The 27937-nt window shown below is 51.4% G+C and overlaps 1 protein-coding gene across 4 annotated transcripts; it reads left to right on the forward strand.

Annotated features, from left to right (window-relative positions):
* The first annotated feature begins 38 nt into the window (after positions 1–38).
* Positions 39–27937, forward strand: Xrcc1 (X-ray repair cross complementing 1). Of its 4 annotated transcripts, XM_063275851.1 has the most exons (18): positions 39–165; positions 258–631; positions 1064–1156; positions 12421–12537; positions 19637–19795; positions 20245–20319; positions 20414–20525; positions 20927–21036; positions 21108–21213; positions 21379–21637; positions 21888–22004; positions 24185–24278; positions 24420–24549; positions 24826–24880; positions 24971–25107; positions 26536–26626; positions 27543–27618; positions 27714–27933. In XM_063275851.1, the coding sequence occupies exons 2-18, from the start codon at positions 407–409 to the stop codon at positions 27825–27827; spliced, it is 2070 nt and encodes a 689-aa protein (XP_063131921.1). In that variant the 5' UTR covers positions 39–165; positions 258–406; the 3' UTR covers positions 27828–27933. The 4 variants fall into 4 exon arrangements, with proteins under 4 accessions (XP_063131921.1, XP_017445286.3, NP_445887.2 ...); XM_017589797.3 differs by lacking the exon at positions 39–165 and having other exon boundaries at positions 263–631; positions 24829–24880; NM_053435.2 differs by lacking the exon at positions 39–165 and having other exon boundaries at positions 507–631; positions 27714–27937.

The raw sequence follows: 27937 nt of genomic DNA on the forward strand, positions 1-27937 counted from the left end.
TTGTCTACTATCTATCTGCTAATGTCTGTCTGTCTGACCGACCGCCTGTCTGTGTTTGGAAGGAGACTGGGAACAGAGCGTGTCCGCAACAACAGGTGGAGGAGATCTTATTTCAAGCAGGATGCAGGCTTTGGGGAACTCTCAGTTTAGCTTCAGCGTTTCTAAGTAAGGCTTCTGTTTGGTTGGTGACCCTGCGGTCCAATGAACAGGGCAAATTTCCCGTGGGACCCAATCACTGAGGCCGCTCCTGTTGCTAGGCTCCCAGGAAGCCGAGTCTCCACATTTTCACGTTCTCCCGCAGCGAGGCCTGAGAGTGGTGGAATCAGAGAGAGGCGGGGCCGGAGTTGGGGGAACGCTTGTTGCTAAGGGGACCCGGCGCTTGGCTCGCGCAGAGGCCCAACCGAGCATGCGCACTGTCGACGTGCGCACCGGCGCGCCGCTGTTTGAAAGGACCGAGCCTCGCGCTTGCGCACTGAGTCCCGTGCAGGGCGCGCACCCCCCCCACCTTCTCCGGGGGTCCCCCGGAGCTGGAACCCTTCTTCTTCATTATTTGGTCGGTCGGGCGTCCACGGGCGTGGACATGCCGGAGATCAGCCTCCGCCACGTCGTGTCCTGCAGCAGCCAGGACTCGGTGAGGGGCTGACGTGGGAGCGCCGGGGAGACAGGGGCTTCCTTAGGGAGGTTGAGGACTTTGGAAGCGCAAAGGGAGAACTTCGTGGGATTCTGAGGGGCGCCGCGGGTGGGGTTTCCCGAGGCTGGACGTGCATTCCGAGAGAGACCGGCAATTAGGGAAGTTTGGGGCCACTGTGAAGAGTAAGGAAAAAGGGGAGCCCTGGAAAGTCCTAACTGTGAAGAAAAACTCGAGGCAGGTGTGTGTGTGTGTGTGTTGTGAGTGTGTGTTGATGTGTGTGGTGGGAGTGTGTGTAGGTGTGTGTGTATAGGTGTGTGTATTGGGACTGGCGTGAAGTGTGGAGTCGGAGTTTAAAATTTCAAAAATTTTATGTATATATGTTTAAAATAAGCTTTATTTAAAGAACTTCCACCTTTTCACCCTTGTCTGCAGACCCATCGTGCCGAAAATCTTCTCAAGGCTGACACTTACCGGAAGTGGCGGTCAGCCAAGGCAGGAGAGAAGACCATCTCTGTGGTCCTACAGGTGATGCTGCCCTCTCCCACCTCTTCATCCCTGGGGCTGTGAGACCCCAACTCACATTCCATTGCCAGCTGACTGTAGGTTGAGTCCTTTTCCTTTCTGTGGTAGAGAGAGCTTGCTCAGCTAACTTGCCTGGAAAATGGGCTTTAAAATCCCTGTGCCCCCAGGAATCGGTGGGTGCCCCTGAGTAGGTTGATTCTACTTCTGGGCCTCAGTTTCATCAGCTGGGACAGTGTCAACTATTACTGTTTTCTGTGTCTTTGGTAGATATGAAGAGTATCTCCATAAATCAGTTTCCTTGTCAAGAAGGCAAACATGGAGGAGCTGATGGCTCCGGCCTGTAATCCTAGTTGCTTCAGAAGTTGAGATAGGGATCACAGGTTCAAGGCTAGCCTGGACAACTTAGAACCAGTCTCAAAAATTAAAAGTAACTAGCCCCAGAGGACTATTAACATAGGAGTAGGCAGACAGCTCAGTGGTACAGGCTTGCCTGGAACATGTCAGACCCTTGGCTCCATCCCTAGTATCTCAGATAATAAATGGATGAAACATGCAGGGAGGGGAAGTTTTATTTGATTGGTTTAATTGTTTTGTTTGTGAGATAGGGTCTCTCTACAGAGCCCTGGCCATCCTAGAACTCACTCTATAGACCAGGCTGTCCTCCAACTTACAGAGATCCTCCTGCCTCTGCCTCCACAGTGCTGGGATTAAAGGTGTGTGCCACCCTATCCTATTGCCTTTTTAAATTTTTCTTAAATTAAAGCTAGTCTTGAACTTGTGATCCTCCTCTGTCCTTCTGGGGCAGAGGAATTCCAAGTGGATACCATTGTGCCTAGCATCTGTCTGTTTGCTTTCCCCCCACTTATCTTACAACACACACACACACACACACACACACACACACACACACACACTCTCACACACACTCACTACTGTGCGGGCTAGGCAAGAGGTTACTAATTGAGCCATGTCCCTGGTTCTGACTGACATCTTTCTGACTGCTTTTTCATTTATTTTAAGGTGGTGCTTCACACCTTTAATCCCAGCACTCCTGAGGTGTAAGTTGGTGGATCTCTGAGTTTGAGGCCATCCTGGTCTACAGAGTGAATTCTAGATCAGCCAGGGCTACATAGAGAAGCTTAGGGGGGTGGGGGTAGTTTCTGACAGATACAGAAATTTGAGGAAGGATCTAGAGAGATGGCCCAGTGGTTAAGAGTGCAAACCAGGGGGCTGGGGATTTAGCTCAGTGGTAGAGCCCTTACCTAGGAAGCGCAAGGCCCTGGGTTCGGTCCCCAGCTCCGAAAAAAAAGAACCAAAAAAAAAAAAAAAAAAGAGTGCAAACCAGTCTCCCAGAAGACTGAGTTCAGTTCTTAGCATGCGTGTCTGATGGCTTACAACAGCCTATAAGCCTAGCTTTAGAGGATCTGATACCTCTGGCCTCTGGGGCTACACCCTCCCTCCATACACGTATTAAAAACAATAAAAAGTATATCTTTAAGGAAAATCAGTGGGAGAAGAAAATTAGATGCTTTTAAGCACCTGCCCATTGCCAGTTGGGTGTTGGTCCCATGATTTTCTGAGTGTCCCTACCATAAAGGCCTTGGTTGCCTCTCACAAATGGCAGTGTTGAGACTCAGTACACACTAAAGGGTGGTTGCTTTTGACAACTCAGCCTGCTTTGTATTTATACGCACCACTGAGCTACAACCCCCAGCCGCCACAGTTATACCCACTGACCTCTTCTTCCCCTCCTCCCTGAATGCTGCGGTCCCAGTGTGGGTCACTTTGCCCAGCTCACACACACTGACTTTCCTTGGTGTTAGCCACATTGCTGAGTTCTGAGTGGAGGACTTTGGTGGGGACAAACAAGGTTGACCTGATGTACTCAACTTATTCTTGACCTCTTTCTTGCTTCTGGGTGACAGAATGTTTTAAGGACTATAGAATTTTTTTTTAAAACAAAGAAACATGAATCCATGACATTTTCTGGCCAATTTTAGGTGTTCGTGCATTTTTTTTTTTTTTTTGGTTCTTTTTTTTTTGGAGCTGGGGACCGAACCCAGGGCCTTGCGCTTCCTAGGCAAGCGCTCTACCACTGAGCTAAATCCCCAACCCCCCGTGCATTTTTTTAAATCCCTAATCAGACTGGGAATGAAAACTAACATTATTTACCATTATAACCTGCCAGTCAGCAGCCTTCACACCTCACATGGCTTGATTCATTCTGTCCTTGTAAAGCCTTGTGACCTACAGACTGTCATTATCCCCATTTTACAGATAAGGAAACCGAGGCCCAGAGAAATTATGAAACTTAGCACCTGTCTTTTAAACTGTGTGGGAACCAGGTTGCTAAGCATTTAGTTTGAGGGTCTGGATTCAAATCCTAGCTCTTACTCACTCTGACCTCAGGCAAATGTTTTTGATTTCTCTAAACATACCCATTGAAAGTAAAGACACCCAAGGCTGGGGCGGTTGTTAAAACCTGGTGACACAATGTCTGCAGAAGTGCTCTGTGTACATGTGGGAGTTGAAATAATGGGAGGATTGGTGATTTCATTATGGGATGCTGGTTCTTCCTGCCTTGAGCAGCATCAGGTGACCCCCACCGACCACCCCCTCCCACTGTGGGAAGTGACGTTCAGTTCTGTAAGAGTGGTGGGAACCAAAAGCCACATCCATGGATCCTGAGGAGGCTCAGTGGGGGATGGTCCTCATGACCAAGCCCGACAGCCTAAGTTCTGTCATTGGACTCCACTTGGTAGAAAGAGAGAACTGACCGGCAAAGCTTGTCCTCTGACTTCTACCTGTGCACATCAATTAAATCAATGTCCGCTGGAGAGATGCTCAGTGGGTAAGAACACAGGCTGCTCCTTCAGAGGACCTGGGTTTGATTCCCAGCATCTACACGGTGGTTTGTAACCTTTGTAACTACAAATCCAAGGGATCAGGTGTCCTTTCTAGCCTCTGAGAGGCAAAATACCCATATATGTAAAAACGAAGGTTTTAAACATAAAAGAAAATAGTCAACTAGAGGTCAAATGCAAACCTGGAGACAGTGGTGTAGAAGGCGGTACTTGGAGGAGTTCGCGCATCACTTCCTAGCTTTGTGGCTAAGGTCAAGGGTCTAGAGTAGCATCATCTGTTCCCTCATTCACTTATTCCACAAGTGTGCGTCTAAGCGCTTGCTTTTCGTGGACACTCTGTGGTCCTGGGTCTGGACAGCCATGGGCAGCTGTGATGAGCATTTTCATACCTGACGCTGGGGGTGTTGCTGGACTAGAGAAGGCTTGCCTGGCATACCCCAAGTCTGGGGTTTGAACTCCAATACCCCTAAACTGGGAATAGTACTTTCAGTCTGTCATCCTGGTCCTCAGGAGCAGGAGGGTCAGAAGTTAAAGGTCATCTGCTACACAGCAAGTTTGAGGTCAGCCTGGGCTGCACGTGACCCTCCAGCATAGAAAGGCTGACAAGAGGCGCAGTGAATGGACCCTGTATCAGGTGGTGGCCATGAATGCTGTGGAGGAAGTGGGGCAGGGAGAGTAGTGTGTCTAGCCAGAGATGGTGTGGTCAGGTTTTTATTTAAATATGGGGTCTGATGACTTTTTTGAAAATTACTTTTAGTTGAGTATGGGGGTGCACACCTTTAATTCAAGCACTGGGGAGGCAGAAGCAGGTGGATATCTGTGAATTCTAGGCCAGCCTAGTCCACAGAGTGAGGTCTCTAACAGCCAGGGCTACTTAGTGAGACTCTGTCTCAAACCACACCCCACCCCCATTTAATAAAAAAAGATTTATTCTATGTGTATGCGTGTACATCATGATGTGCGTGTATGGTGCTTTCGAGGTCAGACGAGGGCATGGGATACCCTGGAACTGGAGTTAGGAATGGGGGTGTGAGCTGTGTGGATGCTGGAACCAGACCCCAATCCTCTACAAGAGGGTTTCAAGCCAGGGTCTCTGCTCACTAAGCCGTCTCTGCAGCCTGGAGTCGGGTGCCTCTGAGCAAAGGAGAATGTTCAGCCACACGTAAGGGACAGAGAGGTCGGTGGGCTTTGTCCATCGGGCACATGGAAGGTAGGTCAAGGAGGTCGGAGAGCAGGGTAGGACCAGGGCTTCGCCAGGGCCTCTGCAGAGGAAAGATAGGCTCCTACTTCTTGTTGAGAACACACAGTAGGGCCAGACTCAGAAGCAGAGCCCATCACATCAGAGACCCCCTAGGAAAATCCAGTTGCATTTGGCACTGGCCAGTTTGTGGGCAACTGAGTTCATCCAGTGTTAACTTTGGTTCCTTTTCAGTGACAACAAGGGAGAGATTTCTGGACACCAAGACAGTGGACTCTTGTGTGCTCACCCATTTCCCTGTGTGTTCTCTAAACACTGTTACACAACACTGGATTGCCACACAGGGCTCAGCCCTCTGCTTGTGTCAGCTCCACACGCCTCTTTGTCAGCCATGGCTACTCTGTACCCAGTGGTCACCTGCTTCCAGCCCCACCTGGCCTGGAGGGGACGCTGGGATAGGTCCAGTCGGAACACTGGTGTGTCACCTGAGTGTCAGCAGTGTGATGGGACACATCATAGTTCTTCCTTTTGTCATTGTTGTTTGAGACAGGGTCTCATTGTATAATACAGCTCAGGCTGGCTATAACTCTGTGACCCCTGCATCACATCTGGGAGGGGTTCAGGTATGAGCCACTATAGTTGCTGTGATTTCCCATTTTTTTCTTATTTTTAAAGATTTTTTTATTTATGCACATCTGCACAGCAGAAGAGGGCACTGGATGCCGTGGAGCTACGTACAGACAGTCGTGAGCTACCATGTGGGTGCTGGGGATTGAACTTGGGACCTCTGGAAGAGCTCTGCACTGGAAGCCAGTGCTCTTAACCACTGAGCCATCTCTGCAGCCCCCCTTGTTTTGTTTTGAGACAGGGTCCTACTATGTAACTCTGGCCAGTTTAGAACTCACTATGTAGGCCAGGCTGGCCTTGAGTCAGATTTTCCTGCCTCTGTTTTCTGAATGCTTGGATTAAAGGCACAGACCACCCAACCTGACAGACTTTTTGTTTTATGTGTATGGGTATTTGTCTGCATGCGTGTTAGTGCATATGCTAGAGGTTAGAGGAGGGCATCAAATCCCCTGCAACTGGAGTTACAGGTGATTGTGAGGTGTTATGTGGGTGCTGGGCATCAAGCCTGAGTCCTCAGGAAGACCTAGTGCTTTTACCTGCTGAGCCACACCCCAGCCCCTCCCTGGGGGATTCCAGGCAGGGGCTCTACACTGAGCCACGCCCCCAGCCAGCTCTTCAGTGTTTTGGAAAAGACATTCACTGTGTGTGTAGCTCAGGCTGGCCTTGCCTGGTGATCCTCCTGCTTCCCCTACAGAGTGCTGAGCTTGCTGGTGTGCACCGCTGTCCTGATGTCTGTTACTGGTGTTGCTGGTGTCATTCTGAGACAGGGTCTTACTCCATACCTCAGACTGGCCTGGAGCTCCTTGTGACCTCCTGCTCCTGCATCCTACATTCTAGGCCATCACTCTCCTTACTGAGCCTTTTCTGCAGCCCCTCCTTTCTTTTAACTACTGCACACAGGACAGCTCTCTGACTAGCCAACTCTCAGAGCCTTGCCTGGCCTCTGTGGCTGCTCAGCATCATGTACCATGTGTGCATAGGAAAATTTAAAAAATGCAAACAAGCGTGCATGTATAGAACACCCGGGATGTCTGTGTTGCCCACGGGGTATGTGGCCTGCCTCGCATACATGGTATTCTGAGTTCAATCTCTGGCATTGCATTAACCTGGGAAGAGAAGGGGACGGGATCCAAAGTTGGAAACTTGTTGCTTATATAGAAAGTTTGAGGCTATCCTGGGATACACGAGACCCAGTGTTGGGGAAGGATACATTTTTACATACAAGTTGGAGTCACAGGTATGGCTCCGTAGTAGTGGAGAGATAAATGGGGCTAAGGAATAGAGGGGCCCCTTGTGGGAAATGCTCCTTTGTTTGGTTCGAAGCATTGACATCTGGATCTAGGTCAGAAAGAAGGCTTGAGCAGTGAGGGAGGTGTAAGGTGTGAAGTTTGTTGTGGATTCTGGGGTAGCAAGTGCAAAGGCCCTGGGCAGGAGGCCTCAGCCTTGTTGGATATAAGATAGGAGATGTAACTGGAGAAGAAGGATTGAGCACACAGGGTGTTGTCTGGGCTCAGCATCCAGCAGCGTCCACACCAGCCTGCATTCCCTCCAGGCAGTAGTGCTGCGGGCCCAGGAACAAGCCCTGTAAGCAGTGGCTGTCTCCCCTGGGCTTCCCCCCCCCCCCCCAGAGCTGGGGACCGAACCCAGGGCCTTGTGCTTCCTAGGCAGGGGCTCTACCACTGAGCTAAATAAATACCCAACCCCTCCCCTGGGCTTCTGATTTCAGCACCTGCACTTAGATCCCCGGTGGAGGACCTGCTCTGCATTGTCTCCAGTTACAGACTGAGCACTCCGTTTTGCTTTATTTTCTGGTGCCGAGTATTGAGCCAGGATTCTGTGCAGGCCAGACAGGCACTCTGCCCTTGACCCACATCCCAGACCCCTCTCTCCGAGGCAGAGTCTTGCCGAGTTACTCCTGCCCTTGAACTCACTCTGTAGCTCATGCAGGCTGTGACCTCTGCACTCTCCTGCCTTTACCTTACCTGCCATCGCTGGGGTTGCAGGCCCAGCTGGCCGCCCTTGTGACTTTAGAACATCTTCACTTCCTGTGGAGGGACACCCCGGACTTCCCTTTCTCACCTGAGTAAACTGCCCCTTGGAAACGTTGGCTGTAGTTTAGAAATGGCGGGGGTGGATTTGAACACAGACCACTTTGCTCAAATCAAGGCTCCTTCCTGCCATGGAGCTGTGGTGCCCTGACTGGTCTGATAGAAGGGAGAGCAGAACAGATGGTCCCAGAGCAGAGGGGGGCCATGTTGAGGGGAAGTACATAGGCAGTTAAAAATGTGTTTTTGTTACAAAAAAATTATTTTAAATAAGTGTACGAGGGATCAGTGTGTTTTAGCGCAGAAGCCAGAGGCATTGGGTCTCTCAGGGCCTGGAGTTACAGGATGTTGTGAACCTCTTGTGGGTCTGAAGAGCTCTAGCTACTGAGCCATCTCTGCAGCTCTGACCTTGAACTCTGACCTCTTGCTTTTATTGCCAGGCTGCTCTCACTTAAGGCCACCAGGGAAAACTATGAGGTTTTTTTTTTTTTTTTTTTTTTTTTTTGGTTCTTTTTTTCGGAGCTGGGGACCGAACCCGGGCCTTGCGCTTCCTAGGTAAGCGCTCTACCACTGAGCTAAATCCCCAGCCCCAACTATGAGGTTTTTATTGAGCCCCACAGACTTGTGACTACATGGGTAAGGAGGCGGGTCCCCAGCTGAGTGAGCAAGGCGCTTAGAAATGAAACAGCCACAAGTCTGGCAGGGCCCAATGATGCAGCTATGGTGGCTGTTGGTGAGCATGACAGGATATGAACTTTTAATAAGAACAAGGCACAGCCGTCCCACCCTAGCATCACTGAAGCAGAACAATGGCGGGTGAGCTAGGGTTCCTGTAAAGTGTTGTGCATACCTGCGTGTCAGGCTGATCTCCGTTTGAGCCAGATTGAACCAGGTCAGGCTTGAGCGCATGTGTTTTTCACATTTCACTGCGTCCACTTGGGAGTGCCGAAATTACAGGTGTGCTTCATTCAGTATGCAATTACCCATGGCTGGGGATCGAACTCAGGGCTTCCTACCTCCTAGGTGAGCACTCCAACCAAGCCACAACTGAAGCCCAGACATCTTTGAGGGCTGTAATAGCCCCTCAACCTAGGGCCCTGTTAAAGAGCCACAGACTGGACACTTAGCATTGCCTGTCCTGATTGCCTCACACCCACACACCTTTCTGTGTCCTCAGCCTCAGGCTGGAGCCGCAGGTCCTTTGGTGAGTGGTGTCTTCATAAATAGCTCTTTCTTTCAATGAATAATGAGCCTGTATCAGCTAATGCTTCTGTTCCTGGATAATAGTTTCAGTAGGAAGCCTGAGGCTTTTCTAGGCCAGCACTGACAAAACAACTCCTGTCAAAGGGAAACAGGGACCGGGCAAAGAGTCTCCTGCTGCAATTCTAGCTCCTGGAAGATAAAGCCATGGGGATCCCCATAATTCACGGTGTGCCTGGTTATTAAGTGACAACACACGCATACATGCTCGCGCACACACGCCAAAAAAAACTACAACTAGGGGCTGGAGAGATGGCTCAGCGGTTAAGAGCACTGACTGCTCTTCCAGAGGTCCTGAGTTCAGTTCCCAGCAACCACATGGTGGCTCACAACCATCTGTAATGAGATCTGATGCCCTCTTCTGGTGTGTCTGAGGACAGCTACAGTGTACTCATAAAATAAATAAAAAGAAAATAAAAGAAAGAAAACTACAACTAAGCGTGTGAGAATGAGGCCGAGTGTGCCAGCCTGTGCTCGTGATCCCAGCCTTTGGATTGTGTGTAGCCTGGACTACAGTGGCCAAATCTCAAAGAGTGAAATGGGGCGGGGGAGGCTGGAGAGTTGGTTCAGCAGTTATTTTTTTAAAGATTTTATTTATTTTATGTATGTGCATACACCATAGCTATCTTCAGACGCCACCAGAAGAGAGCATCAGATCCCATTACAGATGGTTGTGAGCCACCATGTGGTTGCTGGGAATTGAATTCAGGACCTCTGGAAGAGCAGTCAGTGCTCTTAACCACTGAGCCATCTTTCCAGCCCTGGCTCAGCAGTTATAAGCACGTGTTGTTCTTATAGAGGACCAGGGTTTGACTCCCAGCACCCACACAGAAGGTCCTCTAGTTCCAGAGGTTCTGATAATCTCCTCTCAGCCTCTACAAGGCCAGGAAAGCAGATGGGACATAGGCATATGTCCAGGCAAAATGGACACACACAAGTAATAAATAAACTTAAGAAAGAAAAAGAAAGTACAACTTCACATTTTGACCGGATGGCAGTCTTCAAGCTGTCTCAGAGAAATGACTCCAGTCCTGCCTGACCTTTCTGGAATGTACAACAGATTCATTGCAGTCGCCTCCAATTGTAGTGGCTTCTGGGTTCTATATAGTGTTTTGTTTCTTATCTAAATGAATGCTAAAATTGGCTTCACTCTTTTTGCTCATTTATTTTTAGTTCTAAAATCCTTAGCTGAACAAAAGATACCCTTAAAACATTTGTATTACATTTTTGAAAGAATAATTTTTATTTATGTGTATATATGTGTCTGCATGCTTATGCCCAGGGAGGCTAGAAGAGCAGGCCAGATTCCCTAGAACCAAGTTACAGGTGGGTGTGAGCAGCCTGACGTGGGTGCTGGGAACTGAGTTCAGTTCCTGTGTAAGAGCAGTGTGTGCTCAAAACTTCGAGGGTCCATGTCTCAGGTCCTTTTAGTACATTTTTATGTATTTTTATTTGAGTGTGTCTTTTGAACAAAAATCCCTGCAAAGATGTTGCGTCTGCAGAGACTGGTAGGCTGGTTAGAACTCCGTTGTTGTGGCAAGAGTGGGGTCCGTAGCTTCAGAGGCTGATCGCCTCCTCTTGGACTGGTTTGAGCTTCAGAACATCCATTCCTTGCCACACTCTATCTGAACTAACACCTCCACCAAGAGTGCTAAGAATATCATCAGATAGCAACTTGGGCCTATAAAACGGTTCCCCCCTTTTCGACCCACCTCTCTGATATACCCATCAGTGTGTTTTTAGATTGCCTTAATTTGGGGGCTGGAGAGATGGCTTAGCGTCTAAGAGCACTGGCTGCTCTTTCAGAAGTTCTGAGTTCAATTCCCAGCAAACACATGGTGGCTCACAGCCATATGGAATCTCTTCTGTCTGATGCCCTCTTCTGACATACAGGCTTACATGCAAATAGAGCAGTCATATTCATAAATAAATCTTGAAAAAAATTGCCTCAATTTAAGCCTTTTTTTTTTATTATAATAAACTTAACGAAACTGCTTCCACACTGGAACACAGAGTTACCATCTGTAAAGAGATCCGATGCCCTCTTCTGGTGTATCTGAAGACAGCCACAGTGTACTTATATATAATAAATGAATAAATCTTTATAAAAAAAAAAAAAAGGAGTCTCAAGCCTAGACATCAACCCTTGCCCCAGTTAGAAATACAGCATTTCTGAACCTGGGGATGGCTCAGTGTGTAACGAAGGAGGACCAGAGCTGGGGTCCCCAGCACCCACATGAAAGCTGGGTGGGCATGGGTAGCCTGCCTGAGATCCCAGTGCCCCCGAGGCAGAGAGGGAATCCCTGGAGAGACTGCCTCAAGAAATAAAGTGGAGGGCCACTGGGGCAGACACCTGACATCAACCTCTGGCCTCCACATGCACCCAGGCGTGAATACACAAGCATGCACACTACATGCGAATACACACACACACACACACACACACACACACACACACACACACACCCCACCTCTGTACTGTTAGTCTATTCCTTATAGCTATCACCTTTTTTGATTTCTTTTTCCTTTTCTCTATGTTTGAGACAGAGTCTCATGTGATCCTGACTAGCCTCCGGTTTGCTGTGTAGCTGCGGGTGGCTTGAAACTTGTGATTCTCCTGACCTCACTTCCCAAATGCTAGGGTTACACGTGTGCGACACCAAGCCCCAGCTTTACCTGCCTTCATCTTTTTCAGGGAGAGCAGTGTCACAGGAGTCACCAACATTTGCTGCCTGTTGACAGCTCCCTACTGTGTGCCCTGCCCTTCAGCCTTGTTAGTTCTGTGGTGATTCTTGATTCGATGAGCCCTGTTTTATAGACGAGGAGGTAGAGGCTCCAGGAGGTTGTGAGGGCGGGCGCACGGCCAGTGTGAGGCAGAGGTGGGTTCAAATGCAGGACTCGGTGGTATGAGAACCAGAAAACCCGGGCGTGCATTTGTTTGTCCAGGAACTTCTGTAGTTGTGTGTCCTTTGTGTGACAACTTGCCCCTAACTGTCTTTGCCTCTTGCCGCCAAGGAGAGCTCCATGACAGGGAGCGGACCGACCGGTGTGGGAGTGTCCCATGGTGGGGATGTCTGTTGGCGAGGCCGGTGTATAGTGCGTTCCTTCAGTGATTTTTCCCTGTCATGTCCTGGGCTGCCTGTCAGAGACAGAATGACTACTCACTACTCAGTTCCAGTCCCCACTGACACACAGGTGACATTCCAGGGGCTGTGGCAGTCCAGCAAGCCCAGGGTAGAACCAAACACTCAGCAGCTTCTCTCTGCCCCACAGTTGGAGAAGGAGGAACAGATACACAGTGTGGACATTGGAAACGATGGCTCGGCCTTCGTGGAGGTGCTAGTGGGCAGCTCGGCTGGAGGGGCCACAGCTGGTGAACAGGACTATGAGGTAAGCAGGATTGGGACACCCCGTATCTCCATCATTAACCCCCACCTCAGCAGCTGCCACCTGCGATTACATGAGCGTGGATGTGAGCCACCCAGCTGCCTTCCGGAGAGTCCTGGGCGTGCTGAGGGGACAGAGCAGGCATGGGGTATTAGCCTCATCATCAGGGGAGACGGGCTGCCTGGATTGTGGTCAAGTAAGGAACAAGAGGCCCTCACTTTTTGTAAAGTTCAATTGCAGTTTAGGTCATGGCCCAGGAACTGGGGTTCCATGTTGTCATGACTCTAGTAATCTACTTGAGACAAAATACAGCCCCTTTCTGATTGATACTTTAATTTTTTCCTTGAGATGGGTCTTTGATCTTTGCCTAGGCTGGTGTTCATTCCTAGACACAAGCAGTTCTCCTGCCTCAGCCTTTGAGGAAGCTGGAGCTCTAGGTGTGCTCTGTCCAGCCTGGCTCTGGACTGGCAGAGGACACCGTAGCTCAGAGTGTTAGCGGGTCACTCCAGTGAAGTGGTGGCAGTGAAAACTAAGCTCACCGTGATGCGCTTAACAAGCCTAAGCCAGTGAGGATTAAAGTGCGTGTGTGTGTGAGGGAGGGGCGCCGGGGCCGAGCCTTCTAGATGTGCGCCTTCTAGATGTGCGGCTACACCAGCCTTGGTCTTCACTACACAGCTGTGCCTGTTGAGAATAAAGAGGGTGTTCTGTACGTTTTGTCCCCTGCTCCCTTTTTATTTTGTTTTATTTTTTTTTTAAAGATAGGGTCTCACTTGGCCCAGATTGGTTTGAACTCACCATGCAGCTCAGACAGGTCTTAACTCCCTGATCCTCCCACCCTGTCTGACTAAGTGCTGCCATTACAGCTGTGAGCTAGCTGCCTTTCCCTCCCTCCGTCCTGCCAACTGAGGGCACTGTCAGGTTCAAGGGGCGGATGCCCCTTGTCGTCTTCCCGGCCTTAGAGGGAGCGTTGTGTCTTTCACTGTTAAATAGGACGATGGCTGTAGGGTGGGTTCTTAATCTCTGGATTGCCAACTCTTTGGGGTTTGAACGACCAAGACTCCAGAAAACCATCAGAAAACAGATATTGACATTATAATTCATAACAGTAGTAAAATTACAGTTATAGAGTAGCAATGAAAATAATTTTATGGTTGAGGTCACCACAACATGAGGAACCTTATGAAGGCTGAGAGCCACTGCTGTAGGGTGTTTTGTTTTGTTTTTAAACTGAGGAAGTTCTTATTTGTTCCCAGTTTATGGAATTTTTTGCTTGTTTTTTAAAGAGAGGGTCTCACTATGTAGCTCTGGCTGTCTTGGAATTCCCTGTGTAGAACAGGCTGGCCTCGAACTCACAGAGATCTTCCTGAGTGCTGGGGTTGGGAGCTCTTTTCATGAGTGTTGACCTTGGTCTGTAGGCTGGGTTGCCCATAAGCTCAGTCCTTCCTCGACTTCAGACGCCTTGGGATTGAAGACCTGGGCTACATACCCACCTGTCTGTGTTGAGTTTCGTTTCTTTTTCTCACCCTGGAAATGGTTACATGTTAGAGAGGACGCTGCCACTGAGTCACGTCCCCACCTGTGCCACTTGCCTAGAATTTTATCAGGTGCTGTTTTCTGCTCTATAAGATCTATTTTGCAGAATGAGGTTGCCTGTACCCAAACCACTTTTATTCTCAAAATGATATGCTAAGTCAAAAGATTTTGGTATTAGCTCAAAACAGTTCTTTACAGAACTAGAGAGCTAGCTCAGCCCTTAAGAGTGAGTTTTGCTCATTCTTAAGTGACCTGCATCACTTCCTAGCACAGGGGTCAGGCAGCTTACAACCGTCTGCAGCCCCAGCTCCGAGGGATACCACACTTCTAGCTCCATAGGCACACAGGCACCTACACTCAAACGCACATATCTGCACAGACACACATACACATAATTACAATGAAAAAATCTTTAAAAATTACTTGCTTCTCAGTCTGGAGAGATGGCTCAGCAGTTAAGAGCACTGACTGCTCTTCCAGAGGTCCTGAGTTCAATTCCCAGCAACCACACGGTGACTCACAGCCATCTGTAATGGGATCTAAGGCCCTCTTCTGGTGTGTCTGAGGACAGTGACAGTGTACTTATGTCCATAAAACAAAAATCTACTTGCTTCTCTTTGCAAAACATAGATTGGAAATACTTCATAATACCAAAGACAGGATATTTAGCTAAGTATCCTGTTCCTTCTTGCATGTGAGCGTTTACTCGGCATTTGCCTTTCTGGAAGGTGGCGTGGCAGCTCGGGCCTTTTTTCCCAGGGTCTGGAAACAGCTGTACTCAGGCCTTTGGCTGCTGTGACAAATTACACTTCAGCTAAGCTCAGGGGCCTAAAATGTTCACTTTCCACTCAGGAACTAGAGACAGCTGGAAGAGCAAAGACAGGGAAAAACAAGCAGATCGGGGTGGGCGGTCGGGGTGGGCGGTCGGGGTGGATGGTCAGGGTGGGTGGTGGTCAGGGTGGGTGGTGGTCAGGGGTGGTTGGTGATGGTGGGTGGTGGTCAGGGTGGGTGGTGGTCGGGGTGGGTGGGCGGTCGGGGTGGGTGGGCGGTCGGGGTGGGTGGGCGGTCGGGGTGGGTGGGCGGTCGGGGTGGGTGGGCGGTCGGGGTGGGTGGGCGGTCGGGGTGGGTGGGCGGTCGGGGTGGGTGGGCGGTCGGGGTGGGTGGGCGGTCAGGGTGGGTGGCGGTCAGGGTGGGTGGCGGTCAGGGGTGGTTGGTCAGGGTGGGTGGTGGTCAGGGTGGGTGGTGGTCAGGGTGGGTGGTGGTCAGGGTGGGTGGTGGTCAGGGTGGGTGGTGGTCAGGGTGGGTGGTGGTCAGGGGTGGTTGGTGATGGTGGGTGGTGGTCAGGGTGGGTGGTGATGGTGGGTGGTGGTCAGGGTGGGTGGGCGGTCAGGGTGGGTGGGCGGTCAGGGTGGGTGGTGGTCAGGGTGGGTGGTGGTCAGGGGTGGTTGGTCAGGGTGGGTAGTGGTCAGGGGTGGTTGGTGAGGGTGGGTGGTAGTCAGGGTGCCCACCTCCTCCAGGTCAAGTCCAGAGTATGCAGCAGCAGCACTGCTTCCTGCAAACCAACAATGCTTTTTCTCCTCTCTATTCCATCATGCAAAGGAAGACAGGCTTGGCAGTAATGTGAGCTGCTCTGCAGACAGAGAAGGAGTTTACAAGTCAAGACCAGTTTAGGGTACTACATAGAACACTTGAGGCTAGCAACCTGGCCAGAAGTTTCAAAATTAGAAACAAAAGAAAAACGGGGTGAGGATTGAGGCTATAGCTCCACATGGGCGTGGTGCTTGCTTTGAAGTCTTGAGTGTGAGCCAAGGCTGTTCATTCTGTGTGAGTGCCTCAAACTCCGTGGCATTCCTGCTTCTCGTTATAGACAAAGTCACAGACACTCGGTTGGAAATAACTTGTGGACTGGGAATGTGGTCTCAGAGGCCACTTCCCTGGAAAAGCTGCTTGGCTTTTCTCCTGCCACTACTGTGTTCCCTTCTTCCTCTCTCCTAATCCCCTGATTCTCTCTGTGTCTCTGTGTGAGCAACTCTCAGTGTCCTCCCCTGTCCTCAGCCATTGACTACTGACATCTTTGTTGATAGAATAAATTCCAGGTGGGAGCAAGGACCTTCAGTGTGAAAATACAGATTCTTCATCAAAGCATCAGAACCAGCCTCTACACCCCTGCCTAGAATCCCCCAGTGAGGGGCTGGGGGCGTGGCTCAGTGGTAGAGCCCCTGCCTAGCATATGTGAAAGTTTAGCTTTCATCTCCAGTACAAGAAATTGTATAAAAGAGATTCACTAGAGTTTCACGTAGCCTAGACTAGAGAGTAAAGGTTAACTTGAAGCATAAAGGCAGTGTCACAACCAGAGTGGTTTTTTTCCTTTACAGTGAATAAGACAAGACATTTGGGGCTTCCTGCCACTTAGTGTTGGTAACAGCATGTGTTGTGTACACACACATGCACCATGCAAAATCCAGCCCTGTGGTTCTGCCCCTTTGTAAGAAGTGAAACAGAGACCAGTGAGTGGCTTCTGTTCTGTATGATTTTGTTGTTGTTTTTTAATAATCACAGCTGAGCACCAAGAGGCGTATTGTTGTTTTTTTTTTTTTTAACCATAGTAAAAGGCTTTTATTTTCTAATCTTGTAAATTTTGCAGTATGTCAGTTAGGAAAGGGATGAAATAAATGAGGCCAGCCTAACTGAACATTGCTTACAGCATCAGGAAACACTGTTCTGTCAGAAGTGGTGCTGCTGCTCCATTTACTATCAGTAGCTTCAGAAGCAGCAAGTGGCTGGAGAGAAATACCGTGGCCTTGATTTGCCTCCCCCTCCCTCTCTTCCTGTTTTCTCCTCCCCTTCCCTGCATGCTCTGCCCCTCCCTGGGGTTTTTTTTGAGGAAAGGTCTTATGTAGACCAAAGTTACCTGTTATTAAGTCTGGCCCTGCGTGCCGACCCTCCTGCCAGCATCCCACACGTGCTAGGGACAGGCTTGCAGGGACAGGCCTCCACACTGGCTCCCCAGTCCCCACTTCACTGACCTAGAGCCTAGGTCTGTGTTCAGGGTGGCCGTGTGCTCTGATCCTCCTGCCTCCACCCCCTAAGTACTTGGATTTCGAGGGTTTGGCACCATGTCCAGTTTTGCTTGCTGTACAGGGCTTGAGCTCCGCCTCCTGTGTGCTAGGCAAACACTAACTGAGCTACACCCTCTCCCTTCCCTCTCGCTCTGTAGCTCAGACTGGCCTTGAACTTGTGATCTTGCCTCAGCCTCCCGAGTATTAGAACTATAGACCCATTCCTCCTGTCCCCCAAACCTGGCTTTCACACCCCGCTCCACCCCAGCAGCCTTTGTGTTCTATCTGATTGGCCAGAGCCGTATCATGGTCCATGGCAGAGGGATGGGGCTTGCTTTTTCGTGGCTCAGAACTCCGTGGTCAGCTCTGGTGGCCGTTTGTTCCTTCATCTACGTCAGCATCTCCACTTATTTTCTTGAGCTACTCTTTTTTTTTTTTTTTTTGGTTCTTTTTTTCGGAGCTGAGGACTGAACCCAGGGCCTTGGGCTTCCTAGGCAAGCGCTCTACCACTGAGCTAAATCCCCAACCCCTTCTTGAGCTACTCTTAAGCATGCCCGCTGTATGTTTGAGGGCACGAGTATACGCAGCCTTCCTGACGCGGTTTGTGGTCTGTGGGTTCTGGGCCCCATGGCAGCTATATGCTTGTAGGTATATTTATCGTTTCTTTCTTCTTCCTCTTACTATTATTATTGCTGTTATTGGGACAGACTCTTACCCTCCAGCCAGTGCTAAGATTGCAGTTAGGAACCACCCCACCTGGATTATTTAGTTCATTAAGACATGGCTGCACTAAGTAGCCTAGATGGAACTCAAGTGTTTAATATCCCTGCCTCAGGTCCCTAGTGGAGCACACTGTAGGGCTGCTTGGAAAAGTGCCTTTCCAGGGGACAGTTGTCCCAGGTCAAACAGTCACTGTGGGCTTTAGATAGCTAGTGAATTCTCTCATAAATTACATTTACTTGTTTCTTTAGTGTGTGTGTGTGCGTGTGTGTGCGTGTGTGTGTGTGTGTGTGTCTGTCTGTGTCTGTGTGTGTCTGTGTGTGTCTGTGTTGTCACATATATGTGGAGGCTGGAGAACAACTTTCAGGAGTCAATCTCTCCTTCTACTGTGCGGGTTCCAGGGAAGGACGTCAGGTCCTCAGGCTTCTTTACCTGCTGAGCTGTCCTAGCCGTGCTGCTCCCGTGAGGTCTCACACAGTCCTGCAGAGGAACACAGCCCTTTGCAGTTCTCCAGAGAGAATTGTCTCTGGGAGGCTGAGACAAGCAGCCAGTCCACCAGCTGCCCAGAGAGACACTCCCCTGCCTTAGCTCATGTGGCTGCCGCCTTCCCCAGCTCCCTACCAGGTGCCAAGGGTCTCAGAATCTTCCATGGTGGAGCCCATGTCTTGCCTCCTGCTTTCTCCCAGTTTTGTGGTGGCCCTCCCATCCCCTGGAGCCAGAGAACATGCACATTATCTTGTGGCCTGAATTTTATATAGGAATGCAGTTACCAACTGTTACTGTAAGACTGGGGGCTGCTGTCCCCACTGGGGTGAGGAACAGAAGGCAGGTAGGAATGAGGGAAACCTCTGTCACAGTGTGGAAGGGTCACCGGGCTGAGCAGGTGTGACCTTCCCTTTCTACTGCTGGTGTCCCCAAGAGACATAGTATGGGATCTGAAAACTGGGTTCCTCTGCATCAGGAGAAGCTGGGGTGATGCTCCCAGTGTCTGCAGATGGGCCAGGCTTACAGCGTGCAGCCTCTCTAGCTCCTCCTGCCGACAGAGCCTGGTAAGGCACCCATGCTGTCTCCACAGAGCCGCCCCAGCCTGTGGGTGCTGGCAGGGAGGCACTAGGGACCTGAATACTTGACACTGCTGTGCTCCATCTTTGGATTTGGTCCTGTAACTCTCCTGGCCTTTGAGCTGCCTCAACCGTGCATGTCCATAGGGCACTTGAGTGCTGTGCCTCTCACTGAGACACCTCTGCTGGGACAGTCCCTTAGGGCACGTGGTCCTCTGCACTGCCTGATTTTAAGTGGAAATTCGTCTGGACTGCATGCGGCCTGGTGATTCCACTACTCAGAAGTGAAATCAGCATGTCCGGGGACAACCCCACATCATGCAAACAGCCCCGTTAAACTCAGCAGACCATAACAAGACACAAAATCAGGAGAGCTTGTTGGGAAGAAAAAGGGGTCCCCGGGGAGTCAGAGAAGGTCAAGGAAGGGTGGGCGAATATGATGAAAATAGATTGCATACATGTGTGGATATTGTCCGAGAACAATTGAAAACAATCTGTCACGGCAGCCATTGTCTAAAGTCAGAGTAAGGCAGAGAGCAGTGAGGATACCCAGGCCTTCCCATCCTCCACATGGCACCCACACATGGCACACGTGTCCACACACCCATACGCAACCGCCATATACAGCAGACATAACAAAGGGCAGGTCTGTTGACTTCCCCCTCCTGCCCACTCCTAGGTGGTGTCATCTAGCTCTGGCCTTCATTCCTTACACTGTCTTCTACCTAGGTCCTTCTGGTCACCTCCTCTTTCATGTCCCCATCTGAGAGCCGAAGTGGCTCGAATCCCAACCGTGTTCGCATTTTTGGACCTGACAAGTTAGTCCGGGCAGCAGCAGAGAAGCGCTGGGACCGAGTTAAAATCGTGTGCAGCCAGCCATACAGCAAGGTACCTGGTGTGGAAGCTGAGGCATGCTCAGGGCAAGTGGGGGTCTGAGGGGAGTGTCAGGGTGAGTTGAGGCCGTCGGGCTCTGTTAATGTCATGCATAATATCACTGTTATTATGGTACTGGGGCCAGGAACTCAGGCATCCAGACGGTAGAGGACCAAAGAGCCCTGGGTAGTTGTGCATTCCAGAAGTGCTCCAGACAGACTGGGCATTCAAGAGTGGACTTGCTGCCTGCCATTGGCAGTGAGGGTCAAAGAGCAGTGCGGGTCGAGGGGTGAGCCCTGACTTTGGTCCACAGTTAGGGCTCAGTGAGGTTTAATGACAGCATCACCGCCATGCTCACTGGGCACCAGCTTCAACTGAGCCAGAAAGGGCTTCCCTAAGTGAAGGGGCATGAGAGCCTAGCTCTGTCCTACGCAGACACCCTCACGCCCTCCCCTGTGTTCCAGGACTCACCCTACGGCCTGAGTTTTGTGAAGTTTCACAGCCCTCCAGACAAAGACGAGGCGGAGGCTCCATCTCAGGTAAGTTGTGCCTGTTACCCGCCAGAGCCTCTCCCTGCCTCTCCACCCCTGCCCGCCAGCAGTCTTGCCAAACACTGACCTTGCGGGACCTTAGAAGGTGACAGTGACCAAGCTCGGCCAGTTCCGTGTGAAAGAGGAGGATGACAGTGCCAACTCCCTGAGGCCAGGGGCGCTCTTCTTCAATCGGATCAACAAGGCGGCTTCAGGTGCACGAGGGACGCGAGGCGCTGGGGATGGCGTTACTCACTTAGCGTAGAGCCTTGGGTTCAGCTCCCAGGCCCAATCCTGAAATCTCAGCACCGGGGAGATGAGGCAGGGGGATCAGACATGTAAGATTCTCTTTGGGTAGGGAGAAAATCTGAGTTCAGCCTAGGCTGTGGGACGCCTTCCTCGTCTCAAAAGCAAACCTGAGAGCCGAGGCACGGCCAGGTCTCTGATCTGGGGAGGAGGCTGTGCAGGGAGGAGGGCTGGGCCTGGATGGCTGAGTCAGGGCACAGTGTAGACTCCTGGGTCACTTCTGCATGCAGAGTGACTTGGTACCTGGTAGATGGGAGCTGAGGTGACTGTGGCCCTGCCTCCTGACCCAGTCCAATGTGTCCTTCCATAGCCTCTGCAAGTGACCCGGCAGGACCCAGCTATGCAGCGGCTACACTGCAGGCCTCTAGTGCGGCCTCCTCAGCCTCGCCAGTCCCCAAGGTTGGGGGCAGCTCTTCCAAGGTGAGAGCGTCAGACGTTGGGGCAGTGGAGAATGAGGAAAGCCAGAAGCCAACCCATCCCTACCTCCTCAGCTTCAGGAGCCTCCCAAAGGGAAGAGGAAACTGGACTTGGGTCTAGAAGACAAGAAGCCTCCGAGCAAACCCTCAGCAGGGCCGCCTGCCCCCAAGAGACCCAAGTGTAAGCAAGCTGGGTTCCTTGATTCTGTAGTGACCCGGGCTTGTGTGTCATGAGGGAAGGGCTCTGGTCTTGAACCTGCCGTCTGAGAAGGGGGCGGAAAGCCTGGTTCCCTGTGAGAGCTGGGGCGATCAGTACCAACTGAATTTCTGTTCTTTGGCTCCCCAGTGCCTGTTCCTAGCCGTACCCCAGCTGCAACGCCAGCCTCTACCCCAGCACAGAAAGCCGTCCCAGGGAAGCCCCGGGGAGAAGGCACAGAGCCTAGGGGAGCTCGCGCTGGACCCCAGGAGCTTGGCAAGATCCTGCAGGGGGTGGTGGTGGTGCTCAGTGGCTTCCAGAACCCCTTCCGTTCAGAGCTCCGGGACAAGGCCCTGGAGCTGGGGGCCAAGTATCGGCCAGACTGGACCCCGGACAGCACACACCTCATGTAGGCCTCTGACCTACCACACGGTTCCCTGCGCTGCTCTGACCCCATGCCCTCTCTTACTTCATCTGTCCCTGTCCTGCTACCCTTCCTTCCTCCCTGCTTCCTTGTGCCCCTCTGACCCCCACCTCTTTGCCCCCTTAGTTCTCTGCTTTCTGCCTCCCTCCTTAGCGCCATCTCTGTTCTGTCTCTCCCTCACCCTGTCTCATTTGTCCATCAGATCATGTCTGACATTCCTGTTTTGCTCCCCCAGCTGTGCCTTTGCTAACACTCCCAAGTACAGCCAGGTCCTGGGCCTCGGAGGCCGTATTGTTCGTAAAGAGTGGGTGCTGGACTGTTACCGCATGCGGCGCCGGCTGCCCTCCCGGAGGTGAGGCCGCACGCACACACCTGCCTCTTAGCCCAGGGCTTGCAATGAGGAGCCTGGGGCCTGGGGCCTGCTCCGCAAGCTCAGGTGGTCTCCAGCCACCGTCAACTGTTTGCAGAGACAGGGTCAGGACCTGCAGGTGGGGTGTAACTTGCTTGCGTGAGTCACCAGATTTTGTAACGACATCTGCTTTATGCAGAATTGAAAGGACACTGGGTTGTGTCTGTGCAGAGGTGGACAGGAGCCTCAGAACTGATCTTGAAGCATCCTTTGGATGCCAGGCAGAGCTGTGACTGAGATGAGGACCCTGGTGTTGAACCTTGTGCTCACTTCAGTGAGGGGTCAGAAGTGTTAGAACCCAGCTTCCAGGAGCTCAGGAGGGCTGCAGTGAGGGAGAATCTTGCAGGATGAGAAGCATGTGTAGCAGACCGGCTGAGGGCATGCTGGGCTACAGAACCAGCAGGGACGGGCAGCTGTGCATCTTCTTGATGCAGTGGAAGGTGGAGGAACCACTGGCTGCTGACAGAGGGCGCTGTGGAGGACTCAGCTGGAGAAAGCCAGCTCCATCCAAGCGAGAGATCTGCCTTCCATAAGTAGGGCTAACCCTGCATGGATTGGTCAGCTGACCTGGAAGAGGCAGGGACTCCACAGCGTGTTTGCATTTCTCGGCTCCCTGGAAGCTACTTGTCCAGCCTCAGTACTGGGATCATCCTGAACGGATGTGAGGAGGGCGTCAGGGGGCTTGTTTACTCCCTGAGGTGTGTAAGGATAGTTAGCTAGTGTGCCACGGTAGGGGCTTTTTTTCAACACACACACACACACACACACACACACACACACACACACACACACACACACACACACAGTACCAAGAGTCAGAAATCTTAAGATGGTTGAGGATGGAGAGATAGCTCAGTGGTTAAGAGCATTGGTTGTTCTTTTAGAAGACCTGGGCTCAATATCCAGCACCCACATGGCAACTCTGAACCATCTGTAGCTTCAGTCTCAGAGTGTCTGATGACTTCTGGCCATTGTAGGTACCAAGCACATACATGATGCATAGACACACATGATGCAGGAAAAAGATTCATACATGTAAAATAAAAAATCTTTAAATATGCATATGTACAAGGTGCTCATACAAAATGGTATTTACAAAAACTGCATTCTTTCCACAAATTTAAAAAAGATTTATTGTTCTTTAAATTATGTGTGTGTGTGTCTGTCTGTCTGTCTATGTGGTGATGCACATGTGTGTTCAGGTACGTGAGGAGGACAATTGTGTCAAATCCCCTAGAGTTAGAGGCAGTTGTGAGCTACTCCCTGATGTGGGTCCTGGGAACCACATGTGGGTTTTCTCAACAGCACAAGCTCTTAGACATTGACCATCTCTCTAGCCTCACATATTTGTGTGTGTCTGAGAACTGAACCCAAGGCTTCCCACATGCTAAGCAACTGCTAAGCCATGCCCCCAGCCCCTCCCTAGGGGATTCTAGGCAGGGGCTTTACCACTGAGCCACGCCCCCAGCCCCTCACTGGGGGATTCTAGGCAGGGGCTTTACCACTGAGCCACGCCCCCAGCCCCTCACTGGGGGATTCTAGGCAGGGCTCTACCACTGTACTACTATCCCTAGCCTTTTTGGTTTTGGTTTTGAGGAGGGAGGGTCTTACTAAATTGCTCAGGCTGGACTTCAGTTCACTCTGTTCCCAGGCAATCCTGCCTCTCAGCCTCTTGAATAGTTGAGATTATAGACCTGCCCACTAGGCCAGGGTCCTCTCAGATGTTTTGAATCATTCTGTGGTTTAAAACCATCACTGTAAATACCATGTAAATCCTCACACCATGGTGTTTAGGGGATTGTGGGCAGAAGAAGTCTGTGAATGTTGAGTGCCACACAGATCTGTGATTGGTTGAGTGTACAGATGCAGAGACCCCAGATTTGCATTTGAGAACTTTCCCTGTTGCTTGACATTCTCCTTTGATTCTCAGAGTAGACCACCTCCCATTGCTCTGTGTCTTGTAAGTGGTGCAGACCTTCCCTGTGAGGGGAGAGCCTGGGCTGGCTGCACTGCCTGGCCTGGAGCTGGGAGGTGTCAGAGGGCAGCAGGAGTGGGATTCCTTCTCTACGCCCACCTCCCTTGGACTTCTTGGTTCTCTGTCTAAGGCCCAGTTCCTTTCCTAGGTACCTCATGGCAGGCCTTGGATCCAGCAGTGAGGACGAGGGGGACTCTCACAGTGAGAGCGGTGAAGATGAAGCTCCCAAGCTTCCCCGGAAGGTCTGATGCCCCTACGGTGCCAGGAGGGAGTGCTGGGTGCCAACCAGGCTCTGCTGAGCTACCTCAGCCTCTCCCTTCTGCCCCCTGCTGGCTGACCACAGCCTCACACTGCCCTGACCTCACCCAGCCCTCCTTCCTCAGAGGCCCCAGCCCAAAGCCAAGACCCAGGCAGCAGGACCCAGCTCACCCCCGAGGCCACCAACCCCAGAAGAGACCAAAGCACCATCACCAGGACCCCAGGACAATAGTGACACTGATGGGGAACAGTCAGGTTAGAATCTGAGGGAGAGGTCTATACTCTTTATGTCTGAGGGAGGAAGGCTGGGGCCTGGACCCCTGGGGGCAGGGCTGGTGTGGATCCGAGGAGGGAGAGCTATATGAAGGTGAAGGAGTGGAGGAGAGGGCCACTGTGTGTCCTGAAAACTGGATTGAGAGAGCAACTAAGGTTGAGTCCACAGGCCCCGGCTACACTCTTGGGTGCCATCCTGGGAGGGGAGTTACCAGATGTCCCCAGAAACAAGCCTGTTGACTGGGTTGCTACTGGCAGAAGGACGGGACAATGGGGCGGAAGATTCTGGGGACACCGAAGATGAACTGAGGAGGTAGGTAGGATTGAAGGGGTAGGTCGGCCTGACCTTGCTGTGGGGGTCTGCTCCCTGAGTGTTCACCCTCCACAACTCTTGATCATCCAGGGTGGCCAAGCAGAGGGAGCAAAGGCAGCCCCCAGCCCCAGAGGAGAATGGCGAGGACCCGTATGCAGGCTCCACAGATGAGAACACAGACAGCGAGGCTCCCTCAGAGGCTGACCTGCCAATTCCAGAGCTCCCAGGTTGGGCATCCTGACTCTGACATGTCCCCTCAACCCCCTGGGTCTCTGCTGTGTCATACACTACCTGCTTCCTTTCCTGTGACTCCCACTTCACGCCTGCTGGCAACTTCCTGCTCTCCACTTCCTGCTCTGGCAAACACCTGTGTGTGACCTTGCTCTGGTGACCTTCCCAGTGTGAGCAACCTCATTTGCTGACCAGTGATTCAGGAGTCCCCATCTCATCCCCTAAGTTCAGCTCTGTCCTCAGCTCCACTGGCCCTGGACACCTGAGTGCTGGGCACATCGTATGTTTGCACCCATGACTCACAACGTTAAGCTAACTCTGTGTTTGCATGTGCTATCCAGCAAGACAGGGTCTCAGGTAGTCCAGGCTAGTCTTTTTTTTTTTTTTAAAGACTTATTCATTTATTATATATAAGTACACTGTCACTGTCTTCAGACACACCAGAAGAGGGCATCAGATCTCTTTACAGATGGTTGTGAGCCACCATGTGGTTGCTGGGAATTGAACTCATGACCTCTGAAAGAGCAGTCGGGTGCTCTTAACCACTGAGCCATCTCTCCAGCCCCGCCCAGGCTAGTCTTTGGCTTTCCTTCTGCCTCAGCCTCCCAGGTTCTTAGATTACATGTGTGCCGGCACACCCTGCCTCCCAGAGAGCTCCTAAGATATTAAAGCAGCAAGACGGGGGCTGTGGAAGGGTGTCTGAGCCTCCTGGGGTGGAGGAGAGTCTGCTATGGTGGTTCTTGCCTATAACCCCAGTACTTGGGAGGTCAAGGCAGAAAGATCACAAGTTCAAGGCCAGCCTGGCTACTGAGTAAACCCTTTTTCAAAAAAGAATGGAGAGTGAGGAGTGCAGGCGAGAAAAGAGCAGTCACAACCAGGCAGTGGGGGTCAGGGTCACTGCAGGAGCCTTTCTCAGGCCTGTAGGCAATGTCAGGAAAGTATTGTGAACCCCAAATGAGGGTGTGAATTGGTGACCTGGGACAGCGTATGCAAATGGGAAGAAAACAGCTCAGAGGCCAGTGTGAGAACCAGCTGAGGTGAAGTGGTGGCTGCCCCAGGCCTGCCTGGGCCAAGGCCGTAAGAGCCTGGCTGTGTGTTCCAGCTACTGCTTAGCACCAGGCAGAGGCAGGCAGGAGCTTCCTGGTGGCCTCGATGGGTGCTAGATGAGAATTTATTTTTATTTTATTTTATTTTTTTGGTTCTTTTTTTTCGGAGCTGGGGACCGAACCCAGGGCCTTGCGCTTCCTAGGTAAGCGCTCTACCACTGAGCTAAATCCCCAGCCCCTAGATGAGAATTTATTAGTCATGGCCCTCACCTCTGAGCATCTCATGCTGGCTAAGGTGCCGCTCTCTCCCTCTTTGCTTCTAAGTGCTCAGGAGCTCGGTCAGTGCCTCATCTTCTGCCTCTTCCCTCTCTCCTGCAGACTTCTTCCAGGGCAAGCACTTCTTCCTGTACGGCGAGTTCCCTGGGGATGAGAGGAGGAAGCTCATCCGATATGTGACAGCTTTCAATGGGTCAGTTGTGGGATGGGGTGGGTACCGTTGCAGGCTGGCAATTCGACAGAGGGTGTGGGCTGTGGGAGGATGACCTCTGTGCCCAGCAGCATGAACACAGCTGCAGCCCAGCCCAGCTCTGCCCACTGTGCTTGTAGCCCTGGAGGGCTGCCCATCTCCCACCCCTCTGGAGGGTCAGCACTGGGCATTGCTGGTTCGACTTGTCAAAGATGCCGCCCAGAAGGGCAGGTCTCACAGGCAGGGCAGAGGTCACACTGAAAGCCAGACTCACAAACAAACAAACAAACAAACAAACACAACAAACCAGTCAAACAAACAAGCCAGAAAGAGGAAGAGTTGGAGACATGGCTACTCTTCCAGAGGTCCTAAGTTCAGTTCCCAGCAACCACACAGTGGCTCAGGACCATCTATGAAGGAATCTGATGCCCTATACTGGCATGTAGGTATACATTTAGACAGAAGTTTTAAAAAAAAAATGTGGAATCAAATTTTTTTAAAAAGAAGAGAGGGACTGGAGAGACGACTCAGTGGTTAAGAGCACTGATGACTGCTCTTCCAGAGGTCCTGAGTTCAAATCCCAGCAACCACATGGTGGCTCACAACCATCTGTAATGGGATCCGATGCCCTCTTCTGGCCTGCAGGCGTACGTGCAGGCAGAACACTGTATATAATAAATCTTAAGAGGTGGGGGAGGCGGGGCATAGAGCAGTGGAGCGGGCTCTATTGGACAGTGTCCGTTGGACAGGTACTTCGTCACAGTGTGCCTCCTCAAGCACAGGCAGGGCTACTAAAGGATGGTCTTAATGCAATCTCAGCCTGAGAGCTAAAAAGGAGGTTCTTCAGCCGACAGTGCCCCCCACCCAGCATGTGGGCAGGCCGCTCACAGTCCCCCACCTCCTCCCTCCCTCCCATCAGTGAGCTCGAGGACTACATGAGCGACCGGGTCCAGTTTGTCATCACGGCCCAGGAGTGGGATCCCAACTTTGAGGAGGTGAGCCCTGGAGGGGCAGAGGTGGAGAACCCCAACGAACTTCGGCATTCCCTCTGTCCTCTGATTACATTCCCAAGTGGACCCCTCTCCCCTAGGCCCTGATGGAAAATCCTTCCCTGGCCTTCGTCCGGCCCCGCTGGATCTACAGTTGTAATGAGAAGCAGAAGTTACTCCCCCACCAGCTCTATGGGGTGGTGCCCCAGGCCTGAATGTACACCTGTGTATGCGCATGCATACACTTATGCACATGTATGCACAGGCCTGGGTGCACACGTGTGCACACAGATGAGTTTAATAAAGGAGACTTTGTTTGAAGCAG

This window comes from Rattus norvegicus, chromosome 1 (genome assembly GCF_036323735.1).
Source record: "Rattus norvegicus strain BN/NHsdMcwi chromosome 1, GRCr8, whole genome shotgun sequence".
NCBI lineage: Eukaryota > Metazoa > Chordata > Mammalia > Rodentia > Muridae > Rattus > Rattus norvegicus.

Bases quoted from the DNA above. Each gene is read 5' to 3' on its own strand.
- Xrcc1 (XM_063275851.1), top strand. From the start codon at position 407: ATGCGCACTGTCGACGTGCGCACCGGCGCGCCGCTGTTTGAAAGGACC. The intron at 24,881-24,970 runs GTAGGTAGGATT...TTGATCATCCAG, and splicing joins ACCGAAGATGAACTGAGGAG to GGTGGCCAAGCAGAGGGAGC. The intron at 27,619-27,713 runs GTGAGCCCTGGA...CCTCTCCCCTAG, and splicing joins GGGATCCCAACTTTGAGGAG to GCCCTGATGGAAAATCCTTC.